Source organism: Prionailurus viverrinus, chromosome B2 (genome assembly GCF_022837055.1).
Source record: "Prionailurus viverrinus isolate Anna chromosome B2, UM_Priviv_1.0, whole genome shotgun sequence".
NCBI classification, from domain to species: Eukaryota; Metazoa; Chordata; class Mammalia; order Carnivora; family Felidae; genus Prionailurus; species Prionailurus viverrinus.
Window position 1 is genome coordinate 57,748,083 of NC_062565.1, and position 17,150 is coordinate 57,765,232.

Below are 17,150 nucleotides of genomic sequence, written 5' to 3' on the forward strand. Positions count from 1 at the left end.
CCTATGTTTTATCCCAGGCATGCTGGCTGGGTTTCAGACCTCCAAATTTTAGTGACGCATTGCAGCACAGACCCGTGCTCATCCTCTGGATGAGGGTCTTGCCACACTGTGGCTGATGCTGGTTTCTCCTGAAAGAGCAGTTGCACAAATGTGCAGGGGCTTAGAGTTTTTGATAAAGTACAGCAAAAAGCTGGTATGCAGGTTAGTTGCCCTCAGCATGTACCTCTGCTTCTATGCTAATGAAAGGGCCAGATCAATGGCACCTGCCAGTTCATTTGTCCCCGGAGAGGCAGTGCCCACCTCTTCCAAGTGCACTCCAAGAAGGGTAACTGTCTCCTCCAGTGTAACCCAGGGGATCCTCAGACCACTCTGTCTTCTCTTGAGCCTCTGCCTTCCTCCTCCACAAGAGCATCTCTACACCCACAAGGCTCCACCCCAGTGATGGTGTGGACTTCTGAAACTTCCAACTTTCAGCTCTGCTGCTTGTAAAATCTTGCAATAATCAGCCCCTCTCCTTTTCCCCATCAATAGTTTTGAGGAAGTGTTTTCTTTGTGCAATGCCCTTCACAGTGCTGTCTTTCTCACCTCTCTTCCTGATCAAGGGCTTCCTCCCCTCTGAAGCACCTGTGATTCTTTTCTCCCCCAAATCACATCTCGTATCTCCTACCTTCCATGATGTGGCCTCTTTTCTCCCTCTAGTTGTGTAGTTTGTTCTCTCAATCTTCAGATTGATTTCCTTGGTGTCCAGAATAATTTGATATTTGTCTAGTTGTGTTCGAGGGAGGAGGAAAGCATACAGTCCCCCTACTACTCTGCCATTTTACTCTTAATTTCTATTTCTTCTTATGTTAGTTTTAATTAATTTTGCTTTAATAAGATTTTATGCAGTTTAAATAATTTTTTTAATATATTGTCATGAAGTGGTTCATCATATCCTCTTAATATCTGTATGATTTGAAGTGATGTCTATGTCTTACTGATTAAAAAAATTCTCTGACAATTCAAATACCTGTCTCATATCTGTGTCTGGTTCTGATGCTTGCTTCAGACAGTGTTTCTTTTCTTTTTTGTTTTTTAGCATACCTTGTGATTTTTTTTTGTTGAATGCTGGACATGATGTGTTATGTAAAAAGGCTTTTAGTGTGAAATTATGTGTTAAAATGGCTAGAAGCTGACCTTTATTTGATGTTTGCTAAAGCCACAGAGGCCAGAGGTTTGAAATTCCTCTAGTGTCCATGCTTTTACTCTGTTGACTTTGAGTTTCCCTAAGTACTTCTTTCCAGAGACAGTACAGCTTACAGCTCTTTCCATTGTAGTCCACTGTTATTATATTGGAGCCTTACACCTGTGGTGGTAAGGTGGTTATTAAATCTCAGTCTTTTAGCAGGAGGATGTGTACCCTGATCTATGACTTTCAGAAATGTTTTTTAGTTTTTTTTTTTTCTCCCTCTATAGGTGAGGCAGGAAGGCTAGAGGGGCTGAAGTGGGGAACATGCCATCTCTCAGGTGGGAGAGGACTCTGGTAAAGACTTTCCCCTTGGAAAGTAGGCCTCTCTTGGCTTTTGTGACACTTTGCTCCCCAGGTTTTTCTGTTCTGCCCCTTACCACACCTTCTCAGTCTCTATTTTTTTTTGCTCCTCTTTGTTCAATACCTATATTCTAAATGGTGTAGCTCCCAGAATGTAGCTCTCTATACATTCTCTTCATAAGTTATTTCACATATTTTTATGAACTTAAAGTGAAATATCCAGCTACTTCTTTGATATTTCCACTTACATATTCTATAGGCATCTGAAGCAAAATTAAACTCCTATTTCCATACCAAGCTTCTTCTCACTTCTTAGCAAAGCATTCTATTGTCTAAGTTGCTCACTCTAAAAATCTGGTAGCTATTTTTGATTCCTTTCTCCTCATCCCCAACACAATCCATCAGTAAGTCTTATGTATGCTACTTTCAAATAAAACTTTCTGGCCAATTCTTTCTTCCTCTGCTCAGACAACATCGCTTATGACATGAATTCCTGCATTAGCCTCCTCTGTCCCCCTTCTTTCATTACTCCCAATATAAGTAATAGATTATAAACACGTGCCACTCCCCTTTTTGAACTCATAGCTTATCATTGGACACTGAACAAAATCTAAACTCATTACCATGACCTAAAAAGCCCTGAATGATGTGGCTTAAGCTTCTTTCTCTAAAGTCACTTATGCCACCTTCACCTTGTCTTTTATGTTCTAATTTCAGTGACCTCCATAGAGAGTCCCTCCCTGACCACCTGTCTGAGTAGGTCCCACTCTGCTTTCTTCATTATGTCATTTATTTCTCCCACAGTACCAATCACAATTTTGAGTTATATATTTATTTCTTTACTTTTTGCCTGTCCCTTTTTTGGATGTTAAGACTCCTTGAAGAAAGAAGGTATGTCTGTTTTATTTACCCAGTTTTACTAAGCACCTAGGACAGGCCTAGCACATTATTAGTATTTAGGTTCTTAATTGGTATTTGTTAAATGAATAAATTATAGAATGAATTTTCTTAGTTATTAATTAAACCATATTTATTACCTCATAATTTTCTAAGATAATTATCTCATAATTATCTAATACTGAATTTCTAATGTGAATAATTTTTACCAAAAATAAAGCATATTGATGTCAAATCTAATAAATGTCTGTGCCAGTGGAACAAAAACCATAATTGATAACTAACACTTCTCCCCAAGTGTTTAGGTATATTTAGATAGCATTTTAATAATATGGTAAAACTTCATCAATGATTCATAATTTTATACTAGATGTATTATTGTTAAGAGATAGTTTTTATTTCTATTTAAATAATCAGTAATCATGTTCATGATTAGATTTTGTTTTAAATACAGTGTCATTTAAACTATATTTGAGACATATTTGTGGGATTCAGTGTAACAAAGAAGTTCAGAGAACAGCCCTTTCACTAACCAGCCATTCCTCATACTAATTATTTACCTTCTTTAATTTTCAGTGTTCTCATCTATAAAATGGGGGTGATAATAGCTGCTCCCTGTGCTCTTTTGAGGATTAAATGAGATATCTTATATAAGGCACTTAGAACAATGTCTTGACTGCAGGCACTAACTAAACTGCTAACTTTGACTAGCCATTTCATAATGAACTGTAGTGACCTATAATGAAGGAGACACAAAATAAAACTGCACTTGAATCAGCAAGAGTAACTCCTAATTGATTTTCCCTATTCTCAATCTAAGAGTTCTGACTGGAATAAAAAAAAAATGAAGATGAGGTAATCTATTCAGCTCCTTTATTAACTGATGAAGAAAGTGAAGTGCAGGAAGTGAAGTGACTTGTAGGGGGTCACACAGCTGGTTGTTTCACACCGTGGGCCTGAATCTGAGCTCTGTTCTCCAAGTGTAGGGCCTCCGCATCACACAACACTAATAGTTTAATACTGCCAATTTCAGTTTAATCATCTAGAAAGTGATGTAAAGACTTGTTCGTTAATAAAACAGTATCTGTTTGAGTTTGCTGAAACAATGAAGTTCATTAATTAACAGCCTGCAGATGTTAAAGAGTTGATAAGATGCGTCACCCCACTCTACTCTGGAGAATAAAGGGTGGAAAAAAGAGGTGTTGTTCCTTTGCCATCCGTATCTAAGAATGCTTTGAGCAACACTTCTTTTCAATTTTACCAAGTAGCACATTTGGGATACAATAATTTCTAAGTTTGTTCTTTTAAAAGCTGATTCTTTGGAAATAGGCTTTTGTCAGGGGGATTTTTTTTTATCAAGTTATAATTAGACTTTGCTTAATACACCCATAAATTTGTAGCCCTTTGTGTATTGCACAGGTGTTCTGATATTCTCTTATTCCAACAGGGCAAGTGTTGAATAACCAGGAAAGCTTTTAGATGTTGGCAGAGAGGCACCTTAAGTCCTTTGATTTGCAGGATGGGAAATTGTGTAATTCCCTAATTATCATAACGCGTGGGACAAATGGTTGTTGAGGTTTTCCGTTTTCCTTTTGCTACACTAATTTATATTAAAATTCAGTAGCTCAAAATCCAGGATGCTAATGATGCACTTTTCTCAAAAGTATTTGTTTATTGCAACAAGTAATGGAGGAGAGAGGTATAATGGAGGCAAGAAGCAGGCGGCACTGGAAAAGGGTTTTACAGTCCACAAACAAAAAGACCTCTGAAATCTATAATTCTTAAACATTCTGCTTTTAAAGCTTACACGGGCAATCAAACTTAAAATGCAGAGGATACAGCTATCTCAGGAAAAAGCAACTCCACCATGGTTAAGATAGCAACGCTGACAAGTACTTAGGGGGCTCATTCAGCAGGGCAGCCACAGTGATATTCCTTCAGGAAAGCCCCCTTTGGTGGTAGCTGTCAACAAGGTGTATGTTAAGCCATCCACCTGGAGACTGACAGGGATACACTCCAACAAGCAGAATTATCAACCACTCATGCTGATGACAGCTTTTCTTTCTCTAGAGCTTAAAGTCTTGGGGGCAGAAAGAGTCTCGCTTTGACAATTTCAAGTGGATTTAATACACAAGAACAAAAAAGATGAGATTCAAAAATACCCTTGGCCCCTTTAGGATGGCAAAGAGAATTACAAAATGTCATTTTGGAGACTGAATCATTAGGTGCAATATTTAGATTTGCCCTCTGGAAAAGATGGGATGCTCCCTGCCAGGTGTTAAGTCATGGATGAAAATTGAAACGGGCAGTAAAATGCTGACTTTCAAAGAGCCATATTAACTTTACAAGGCACTAGTGATGCTCGAAAGTTACTGACAACAGCAGAGTCAGGAAAGAGTTAATTTACTCCCAGAAAATCCCTTACCTAGGACCAATGTGCTTTCATTAGAACAAGGGAATTAAAAATACACCTCCATTTGTCTATTGTTTAGCCTCTAGGAAAAGCACCTTAATTTAAAATATTTTAATAGGTGGGCTTTTCCAAGTTAATTTTTTTTTTACTCTTCAAATTACGAAATTTCAAAAATGAATAGGAAGTCTAGTTCTTAGTAATCCCTGTAACATGTTCTACTTACAAAAATAAGGACTCAAATAGCTCTTTGCGAATTATTGTTCACATTAAATAATTCATACATTTTGAGACATAAGCATACCACTGATACTGGATGTGTAGAACTCCTTTTTGCAGTTCACGTTCACATTCACATTCACATTCACATTCACATTCACATTCAGGGTTTATAATGTCATCATTAGTACCAAACTGGGATCATGACTTGATTATGTAAGACTGCTTACCCTTACCTTTGGATTTATCCTTTATTTCTCAAGAGTAGGGATATGTTGGGGCGCCTGGGTGGCGCAGTCGGTTAAGCGTCTGACTTCAGCCAGGTCACGATCTCTCGGTCCGTGAGTTCGAGTCCCGCGTCAGGCTCTGGGCTGATGGCTCGGAGCCTGGAGCCTGTTTCTGATTCTGTGTCTCCCTCTCTCTCTGCCCCTCCCCTGTTCATGCTCTGTCTCTCTCTGTCCCAAAAATAAATAATAAAACGTTGAAAAAAAAAAAAGAGTAGGGATATGTTAAGGCAAGAGAAAGTATATGGAATGCTCAGTATTGTGGAAAGCATGTATATGTTGGATACATTAGATACTCTTAACACAACAGAGGTACACATGCAGTCAAGATTTGGTTACAAACTATAATTAATTTTCAGAAATATTCCCTTTCTCCCTCTACTTTTTCCTCATTATTCCCCCATTTAATCTTCGTTTCACAAACGCATAATGATAGGAATCCCAGACCACATAGGCCAAATCTTTTAATCATACATGTAGGGCATGAGAGCATTGAAATTATCAGTTTAATTATTTTGACTAACCATTTCTACAGTAATTGATATACTTTCTAAAAATGCTCCTTTGATGGATTAATATGTTTCTCTAAGAAATTATTTATCTGAGTTGACAAAATGATATCTCTAAAAGTGGCATTCTTTTCGGCTTTACTTAATTGTATCATATATGTGAAATGTAACTTGCAACTCCCCCATTTTATGAGTGGGAATTCATATTAACGGATCATGTGATTCCTTATCAAAGTTGGGTAATATTCAGGACACTTACAGTGTTGAAGGGTCATCATTTGCTAAAAATACAAAGAAAAAAAAAGCAAGCATCATATCATTTGACTCACTGAGAAAAATCAAGAAAAAACAAAACCCTAACTGATCAATGCATAATATAATTTTAAGCACTTTTCATTTTTATTACATTGCAATGCATAAAAGGGAGAAATAGCTCCCACTTAATCTTATTCTGCATAGTTTAGGTCTCAGTGGCCTTATGTGACTCTGTTTGGGAATGCCTACCACCAATGAACACATTTCCATAAAATGGCTCTGTGGCATATGCACATTTAATCCTTGACTTTCTATAGTGAGATTGCTGCTGGTATTAGCAGAAGCAGTAGTCACTCTACTCCTGCATCCATAGTCTTCTTACTGTCTTTTCCACAGCTCAGTTACCATGAACTTAGAGAATGCAAATTTAAGTAAATTTAATTGTATTGGGGTGAGTGGGTGGTTTTAATGTACTTTAAAAACATAAATAAACAGATTTTGAATATGCCACTCCATTGTTTTAACAATATAAGCCAACTGGAACTATATAATAAATTTTACATATTAAATATCCCAGACCTGTCTTTCTGTTTTCTTTCTTTCTTTCTTTCTTTCTTTTTCTTTCTTTCTTTCTTTCTTTCTTTCTTTCTTTCTTTCTTTCTTTCTTTCTTTCTCTCTTTCAGAGAGAGAAGAGAGAGAGCACAAAAGCAGAGGAGGGGCAGAGGGAGAAGGAGAGAATCTCAGCAGGCTCCACACCCAGCACAGAGCCAGATGAGGGCTCCATCTTACAATCGTGAGATCATGACCTAAGCCAAAATCAAGAGTTGGACACTTAACTGACTGAGCCACCGAGGCACCCCAGACCCCCAAACATTTCAACCATAATTTGAAATCAGCTTCTCTAAATTAATTCTATGAAATCAATGTAATTAATAAAAATGTCAGGCCGTGTTTGAAAGGGAAAGGTCTCTAAACTTTTTAGATCATGGCTCATATATATTATTTATTTAAAATTGTTGTTAGTGTGTTAATATACTAATATAATATGGACATGATAAAGCACAGAAGTAGAAATTCAAAGACTGAGGTAAAAAAGAGAACTAATATTTTCTTCCAATGACACAGTGGAGTATACATATACCACTTTGGGAGCAACTCCAGTGTATTCTATGAAAGGCTTGCTCTGTGAGAAAGAAGAGCTCCTTGGCTTAACATTGTGTTATTACAGGACTTCCAATAGACTTCACTGTGCTGCTATACACCTGAATTCCTAAAAAAGGGGCAGAGTACTATATGATGTTTTAAAGAAAGGCTGAAGTCAGAGACATCTGGATTCCAGATCTACCCACCACTCATGAACTATTTCACTTTTGACTGGCTACTTAAATTTTTTTTTTAATTTTTAAATATTAATTGTTATTATTATTTTTTTTTCAAGAGACAGAGAGGGAGAGGGACAGACGGAGAGAGAGAGAGAGAGAGAGAGAGAGAGAGTCTTAAGTAGGCTCCACACTCAGCATGGGGCCTGACACAGGACTTGATTCCACGGTCCTGGGATCATTACAAAATCAAGAGTCAGACCCTCAACTGACTGAACCGACCACCACCCTGGACTGGTTATTTAAGTTTCCCTATCTGCACAATGGAAATAATGACATACTTAATTGTGTTATTACATGGGTCATGTAGGAAGATGAAGGTAAAGTACTTAGCTGAGGGTCTGGCATATAGGAAGTGCTCAGTAGATGTTGAGTTCATTTCAACAAACTCTTTTTTATGGGTTACCTTACCACACTAGTGTGCTGTGGAACATACTTTTGGAAATTTTCTATATTAGATTATTCATTTATTGATTGTTTTATTGGTTTATTTTTTCAATTTGATAAATACTTATTGACCAGATCCCAAGTAATAGTCATAATAGTAGTAGGCTCAGGGTAACAGCTTACATGAATATTCTGAAGAAGTTTCAGATCATTTTCAATTCAGCAAAAAATTGAGAGCCTACCATCTGCCAGGCAACATTTTCCACTCCACAGGTATGATGATGGCCAAGACAGATGTGATATCTACCTTTACAGAGCTTACTGTATGAGGGAGGGCTGGTATAATATATGGCCAATATTTAAAAGATAAATACAAAATAGTTTGACCTGACAGAGGGTGAATAAGAGGGCTAGAGGAGAAGGTGGGGGTTTTCCCATGTCAGGTTTGTGCTTTATTTTAAGCAGTTCTTACCTCAGCCTAAGGGAAATAGAAAGCCATTTTCAAGCACAAAGTCATGGAATGACAAAATATTCGAAAAGGCGATGTGAGAGTGTCAGTGGAAATAAACAAGCAAACAAAAAACCCCTTGAACTGAATAACTGCTAATCATCGTATAGAATGGTAGGCAATTTACATCACATACAGGCATCTCCACCCCTGTTTATTTCTTTCCTAACAATCAATAAATTCCATTGCCTCTTCATAAAATGTTGACTTTACAGTTTTTCATGTCGCATATATTTACTCAGACTCTAATCAATTTTCCATTTCTGTGAAGAATTTTTTAATGTGCAACAAATGTGTTTGTGCTCTCCATTGCTTGGTAACTGGCAGGTGCATCCCATTAGCACAGCTCTTAAACTGACCAACCATAACCTGATAGGTGTGGTAGGATCTGACAGTATTCATTTGATACAAAAAAAATTGACTCTTTGTGGGAGGGTCTGGGCTGACAGACCTGCAAAGTTAAATTCTCTGGTGAGCTATGGGATAAACTGCAGAGGGTTACATTTCCACAAACGTCTACAAAATCAACTTGCCATAAATATATTCAGGACAGACAATTCTACTCCTGTGCATAGTCTATCCATTTTAAAGACATTTTTAATAAGCAGGGAATGCTTGTGTTGGTAGGGAAAATTCTGTGAGGTTGCTAAATAATGACAAAGTGCTGGAATGAACAAAAGGAACATTTGGCCTTTACAGTTGAGTATTCTACTGATAGTGTTCCAGAGACAAACAGTTAAGAGTTTGATAGTGAATATTCTTTGTTCTCTGCTTAAAAGCAGATAATATTAGCTGCATGCCTTCCTAGGAACTGAGATGTGAAAATCTACGAACTAATTTAATTTTTCATTTAGTGTGATGATTAGAAATTGGCCCATGAGGGTACTTTTAAAATGAGAGGTAATGTTTCATAAGATCTAAGATTTGCTTTCTTATTATTTTTCTAATTTGCAAAAATATAGTTTTCATTTTGCTGCTTACTTTCATATTTTTTAACAATATTGGAACAATTTTCATACCACACTTTTGCTGGGTTGCAAAATATATTTTATAAAGTTGTAAAATCTTCTAGACTGAAAGAAGAGAAGATACAAAAATCTCATACTTTTCTCTTTCTTTGAGAGGGAATCTAAGGGCTTATGAATAAAATCAGAAATATTTGAGAAAACATATCAGGTTATAAAGTTCAGTGAAAGTGAAACCTTGACACTGGTTGTATCAGTAAAAATTAGGTTTAGCTACATATAACAAATAATGTATAACAAAATAATGGAGTTTTTTTTACATTTATTTATTTATTTTGGCGGGGGAGGGGCAGAGAGGGAGAGAGAGAATCCCAAGCAGGCTCCATGCTGTCAGCACAAAGCCCAACGTGAGGCTCAATCCCACAAATCACAGATCATAACTTAAGCTGAAACCAAGAGCTGGTTGCTTAGCTGACTGTGCCATCCAGGTGCCGTCAAAATAACAGAGGTTTAAACAAAATAGATTATTTCTCCCTAATTAACAGAAAGTGTGATGTTAGACAAACCCTGTATGGTATGGTAGTTTTATGGTTATCAGGAATTTAAGCTTTTTCATGTTTTTGTTTCACCATCTTAGCATGTATTTTCAAGGTCACTTTATGAACCAAGATGACTTCTGGAATTTGAGTCACCTCATACACATTCTAGGTTTAGAATGAGCCTAAAAAAGAAGCAAGGCTGGGGGTCATGCCACTCTTCAGGGGCTTTTCCAGAGGTCAATACAATACTCTAACACTTCTTATATCCAGTTATCATAATTTAATCCTATAGCAACATTGTTTTAAGGGAGGCTGGGACTTCTATTTTATTTTATTTTATTTATTTATTTTTTAATGTTTATTTTTGAGAGACAGAGACAGACAGAATATGAGTGGGAGGGGGACAGAGAGAGAGAAGGAGACACAGAATCTGAAGCAGGCTCCAGGCTCTGAGCTCTCAGGGCAGGGCGCGATGTGGGGCTCAAACTCACAAACAGTTGAGATCATGACCTGATCTGAAGTCGGACACTTAACCCACTGAGCCACTGAGGCACCCCATGTGGCTGGGAAATTTTAGCTGGGTACATTACTGCCCTCAAAACAATCAGAATGTATTGATAAATAAAGAGGGAATATATTGGTTGAGTGACTGACAGACTTCCAGAATTAATATAATTTCCCAAGTCAAAATACCTTACTATCTTGTTTTTAATAGGGGTGTGTGCATGTGTGTATGTAACTAAATCCAACACCACTCACTGGTAGGAAGCATAATGCCTTTAGAGAAACATAACAGCAATAACTATAGACATGTAAGCAATTTCTAAACCTAAAGAAAGACTGTGCTTAAGAAATCTTTCCCAGGTATGTACACACACACACACACACACACACACACACACACACACACTCATTTGCTTATAAACACATAGTACTGGTAGTAATTATTGGAACAATAACTGTAACTTTGCTCTGCTAGGACTGCCACTTCCATAGATGGAAGAAAGGTGCTAATTCATTGTCAGTGGGTTGGATTGCAGGAGTCCATCAAAGTTGTTTTTTCAAGAACATTCCAGTATACAATAATATATATATTTATTTTAAGTGTTACTTTTTTAGATGTGCCAATCTAACTTTTCCTCTCTACAGATGCTGAAATAGAAAAAAAGGTAAAAGGCAGAGGTGTGAACTTTCCCAGTGAGCAAAAGGAGAGGCAATTCCCTCAGTTCTTAAGGAAGAAAAAATGCAGGACGCTCAAAGGTTGCCTTCAACCCTAAGCAAGAGGAATTACTTTCCTGAGTGCTTTCTTGTGTGGCCACAATCACCCCTGTCTCCTTGTTCCCCTATGGGGTTGGGCTTGATCTTTTAACATTTCTTTGTAACCAGGAGCTGGAAAATATAGAATTTAAACATGGAGAGAAATGAGGGATATTGAGATGGGTTGAACGGCAGGGTAATCAAACAGCTGTTGAGTCGGAGAGAAAAAGCTGGATCATATCAGAGTGGATGCTATCAAAAGAGTTACGAGCTTACATGACAAAATTACATGTACTTGAAATATGCCATTACAAAATGCCAGCCTGACATTAAGCTGCTTTATAGAGGTATCATGTCCTTAAATAGCCTGGTGATTATCTGTATCCCTGGAGCGCCGCTTTCCTACCTGACTTTGTAATACCCCTGGCTTGTCTCTAATCACCATGAAGAGTGTCACCAACTTAGAAAAATTCTTGAAAGGAAATTAATTTTGATTTCTTTTGACATTCTATAGAGTTTTCTTTCTAGGGAGGATGGAGATCCAGCCTTCTTTCCCATAATGACGAGATACAGCATTTCTCTGTGAGTATCAGAAGCCTGGTTTGAACTCTCTTATAAAAAGTATTTTCTATATGTCCAGTGATGTGTTAAGCAATTTACATGAATTATCTCCTTTAATTCTCATGAACTCTGTAATTTAGGTTCTATTATTAGACCCCTTGAAGGTGAAATACAGAGAGATCAGGTGACTTGCCCAAGATCACACCGTAGTCTAGTCAGTAGTAGAATGGGGATTTTATAAGCTAGTCACACTGATTCCAGGGCCTAGGCTCTTAATCTGCATGTTACACTGCTTTCTTCAAAAGCCACGTTCCATTGAGAGCTGTAGGTGGGGAGGATAAGGTAAATTAAGCCATATTTTTAGAAAAGACAGAGAGGGCAAGACATAAGGTAAAGTGTCCCCCTGCCCCCCTGCTTTTAAAATGATGTGGTTAAGAAAACAAGAAGAGATTATTCCTGCATAGAAAGAGGCAACAGGAAGTGTGAATGAGAAGCATAAATGTGGAGAGTAAAGCACTTTACAAAGGAAGGCAGCTGCGAATTTTCCATTTGCAGTGTTTGTTTATTTTGGCTCCCATCACCACTGCCATGATTGCCTCGGAATGAATTCCCCAGTGGAAACATCAACAAGGTAGGAAACGTCACAATTATATTTTCTATTATCCCCCAAAGAATATATTAGTATGGTAGATATGGCTATAATCGAAAAGAAAAGTGCTATGTAGCAAAGACAATTGCTGATAAAACTAGCTGATTTTTTATCCTCTGGTATTAACACAAAGGCAAAGATAAAAAGGGAGTTTTGGATATTATTCTGTGCCTTTTCTCACGTGTACTTCCAACTGGGCAACAACTATGCTTATCAGTTAGTTCTATGCTTTTGTCTATTGAATAGATACAGATTCAGCATGTTCTAGAGAATCTCCTGGACATGAGACTGACCAGTGAATGGTCTAAGAAATGATATGGGGCACTACCTCATGCTAGTTGGGGGAGTAAAGAAAGCCTTGATGCCTGCTGGATGCAGAGATGATTCCTGGAGGGAGCTGACACTTTGAGTGGGCATTTTCGTGATTGTTTAGGGAATGTTGATATGTTAAGCACTCCTTCCTTGATCCCCAGCTTCTCTGGTGCTTTGGCCTGTCTGAGATGCCTGCAAGAGCTTGCACACTTGCCAGTTTTCTATGGCAATGGAGAAGTGTGGGAAAATTAAGGTCCTGTAGAGCAATCCTCAATCAAAAGGAACCACGAGTCAATGGTTAAATGCTTCTCTCTTTTGTCTCTTGGGGCAGGCAATTCTCAGACTCATTCTATATATTTCCTCATAAGAGCAGACAATTTTGAGACTCATTTTAGATAGTTCCTCATAAGGTCCCAGGAGAATCAATAATAGCTGTCCCTGACTCAATTCCATAAAACACCTCTGTACTGTCTCCCCTTTCCTGTTTTATTCCAAGTCTTTACTACACTCCTGTTTCTTGAGATCATTTCCAAAATAAACTACTTGAATGTAATTCTTTATCCAGGTTCTGCTTTGATGGGGGGAACTTAGGCTAATACAATGCAACATCACAAGAGGAGTGATATTTATGGGCTGAAAGATGATGGGGGGGGGATGCTTGTCTGGGGGATGGTACTGGTACTTCACATGGCTTTCTCTCCTTTACTAGATCCCTAAATATTGGAATCTTGGAGGGAGTTGGTCCTCAGCCCTCTTCTTCTCTTTATACCTTTTCCTCAGACAATTTCTGGTTCTATGGTGTTGACCACTGCCTCTATTTTGATGACTCTCCAAATTGTATCTTTAGTCATGACCTTTCTTTCCCCTGAGCCTGAGGATCATTTATCTGATTGCCTACATGTCTTCTCCATTTCGATATCTAACAGGTATCTCTTCCTTCATCTGTACCCAATAAAACTCTTGTTTATGTCCCAATAATGCCCTATAAAACCCCTGTTATGCCCTCAGTCCTCCTCATGGCACTATAATCTACCCATAGTCCAAACAAATAGAGAAATCTAGATGTTCTTGATTCAGCACTTCTCAAACACTTCCCTGCAAGTTCTATCAGTTCTGTCTCCAGAATAGATCTCAAATTCATCCACTTATTTCCATCTCCACCACCATCATCCTGGTCATAGGCAAAATTACCTCTCATCAGGGTCACTGACAAAAGCCTTTTAAAATCAATATACTGCAGTCAGAATTGTTTTAACAAATACATATACACCACTTGCCTCTTTAAAATCTTCCAGTGGCGGGGCACCTGAGTGGCTCAGTTGGTTAAATGTCCGACTTCAGCTCAGGTCATGATCTCACAGTTTTTGTGCGTTCGAGCCCCACATCATGCTCTGTGCTGACAGCTCAGACCCTGGAGCCTGCTTCAAATTCTGTCTCCCTCTCTTTCTGCCCCTCCCCCGCTCACGCTCTGTCTCTGTCTCTCAGAAATAAATTAAAATAAAAAATAAAATAAAATCTTCCAGTGGCTTCTTAAGGCACTGAGAATTAAAAGCCAATAAACCTTCCCATGTGCCTGAGACCCTACATGATGTAGGCTCTGCTCACGTCAGATATGCTTTTCTCTCTTGCTCCATATGCTCTGCTAGACTAGCACCTTTTCATTTTTCAAAAAAGGTAGGCTCTATCTCTCTTAAGGGTCTTCCATTTTTCTGACACTTTTGCTCTAATAGTTGTTTTCCTGGTTTTCATAGGTCATACTCTGCATTCTATAGGCTTTAGCACAGTCTCTCCCTTTTTGGAGTCGCTCTTATCATGAGCACCTGTTTGGAACAGTACCCTTGCTCCCCCCACCCTGCTTACTCTCTATGCTCCTTGTTTATTTCCTTCATAAATCTTTTCATACACTTTATATTGTGTCTTGAGCCATTTTTATTTTCTTTTAATCTTCTCAATTAGAAGAAAAGCTCCATGAGGGTAGGAATCTCAAATTACTCTGGCACATTTGTGGAATATATTAATGGATAGGCTAACTGTTTTGAGAAATTCCTCTGGATGGGTGCATGTAGGAATTCCTTCTTACCTACAATGAAACAGAGAGTCTAACAAATTTTGTCTAATATTTCTTGTCTCAATAATTTATAAGTTGCTGCATCTCTGAGCCCTAATGAGACCAAAAGATAGGAGAAAACAATTTTTTTTTGTAAATATGTGAAGACGTTCTTATAAATCTTCACTTCTTATTTCATGTGGTAAGTCTGATTTTCAACTAGGAAGCAAAACTGATGATTCACCCTTTAGTAATAAAAATTTTTGTGACCAACTGTGTTTTTCAATAGCTTGATAGAATGGTTCTAAGAAGCATGAGGTTTTTATTGGAAAGGACAAAATTTCAATTCCATCCAGTCTATGATACCTTTTCTTATTACAAAATGACTTGGCTAACTTCTAATATAACCTTCCACATAGAGAATGAAACTCAGTACTTCTTAACTCCCCTTCTCCCAGCTACATAAAAATCCGTTGTCTCATTTCCCTCCTTTCAATACTTTTTAGTTATGAATTCTTTTTTCAGTCATTTCCATTTTCACACCTGTTATATCAGGGTGTGGTGCTCCAACTTTTTGATGAGTCGGAGCAGGTAAGATCTGTTTGTTTTGTTGTATACCTGGGGCATAGGGACCTGTGCTCATTTTGGTAGACTTACTCCAGAATTTGGTAACAAATACCACTAGCACCAAAGGGGTAAACTTTGCTTTTAAAAATTTTTGTGGGCAAAATAAAGATGAAACAATTCCTATCCTGAGTTGATAAAATATTAATACCAAATACTTTTAATTATTTCTAGAAAGACTTAAATTGATATTTATTTCTGTATATCAAAGCTAACATTACATTCTTTGGCAAGCTGCTTCCTAAAACAATCTTATAGCATCTTGTACCTTTTTGTAATTTAGGATTTTCTGAAGGAGAGCCACATGGATATTATTTGTGATTTTGTTTCTTGCTATATAATAACTATCACGGGGTTTATTGTCTTTAAACAAAAAAATGACTGGTCTACAATACAGAGATCTGTTAATATTGTTGCCTCAGTTTTCCAAAATGACATCAAATATTTTGATTTCATGTATTGCATCTGATTTTCCTTGTTACTCTGAGCATTAGAATGACTTTGAGATTTTATACTACAGAGATTTTCCATAGTCTAACCTCAGGGTAAACTCATTACCTCCTTTGTAATTACATGATGGCTGTGAGAAATACATGCTCAGGGATTAGTCTCATTAACAGGTCTTGTCTCGATTGACTTGGAAAGAACCAAGGAAACGATTAGACATATTTGATCAGTCAGGTGCTGTCCTTGATTTCTGTGAGTGACTTCTATGCTCCTCATCTCCTTTTGCGGTGCTCAATGCTTAATAATCAAATACTCTTACCTTCCGTGCAGAGGAGCCCAGACCTCCCATAAGGGCAGAGGCAGAGGGTATCTATCCTGGATTTAGGAACACAGGTGGCACCGTTTCCACATGGACTGTTTTCACAGGTTGCAAACTGGCACATCCTGCCTGAGTACAGCCTTGGACACTCACAAAACCAGTTTTCACTGTCACTGAAAAGGGAAAAGGAATTATAAAACCAATCAGAAAACAATGATCCTTTACACACAGGTGGATTCGCGCGTGCATTCGGACGCGCGCGTGCGCGCGTGCGCGCACACACACACACATAAAATAAAAGCTGCACCTTGTCTTCCTTTCTCAGTGTTTTTCAACTGTGAAGTATTTGTAGCTGTGCACTTCGCATTGAAAGCAGATTAGCAGCTTTATAGTTTGCCTGAGGCCATGAATTCTATTTTAAGCCATCTATTTTTATTTTTGATTTACCTCACCTTTTACTGCGCACTAGGTGCCTTTTTAGGACTTCATTAAATATGTGTGGCGCTGCCTTAGTAAAGTGCTTCAAATGTCTATTAGAAGAAAATGTCTTAGATGCAACCTGAGGAGAATTTCAAGCTGGTGATAAGCTTCCTCCACTGAGGAGAAGTCCTCCAACAGCCACCCCTGAGGTAGCTCACAAAGAAAGGCACACTGGGGAGCATAATGACTAAACAACTCCCAGGGCCCCAGGCTAGGGTGCCTGTGAAACCAGAGCTGAAAACTGTGCTCATCCACCTGCATGCCTTCTCCAGAGGGGATGGTGACCAGGAATCTGGTGCTTCTACCTTCCCTGCATCTATTTCCTCCACCTGCCAACCTTTGTTTTTGAGAGAGGTTGGGAGAAGGCCAGAGAGAGAGGGAAAGAGAGGATCCCAAGAAAGCTTTGTGCTCTTAGAGATCATGACTTGAGCCAAAATCAAGAGTTGGATGCTTAACCAACTGAGCCACCCAGGTGCCCCTTTTTCCCCCTTTTAAAGTAAAAGTAGCTCGGGGTGCCTGGGTGGTTCAGTCAGTTGAGCCTCAGACTTCGGCTTAGGTCATGATATCAAGGTTC

At 38.2% G+C, this 17,150-nt stretch overlaps 1 protein-coding gene across 1 annotated transcript in view; it reads right to left on the bottom strand.

Moving 5' to 3' along the window:
* Positions 1–17,150, bottom strand: part of EYS (eyes shut homolog) — a 1,626,372-nt gene that overhangs the window by 117,149 nt on the left and 1,492,073 nt on the right. Inside the window, exon 35 of the mRNA XM_047860135.1 lies at positions 16,097–16,269. Coding sequence (XP_047716091.1) covers positions 16,097–16,269 — 173 coding nt within the window. The remainder of the gene's footprint in view (positions 1–16,096; positions 16,270–17,150) is intronic.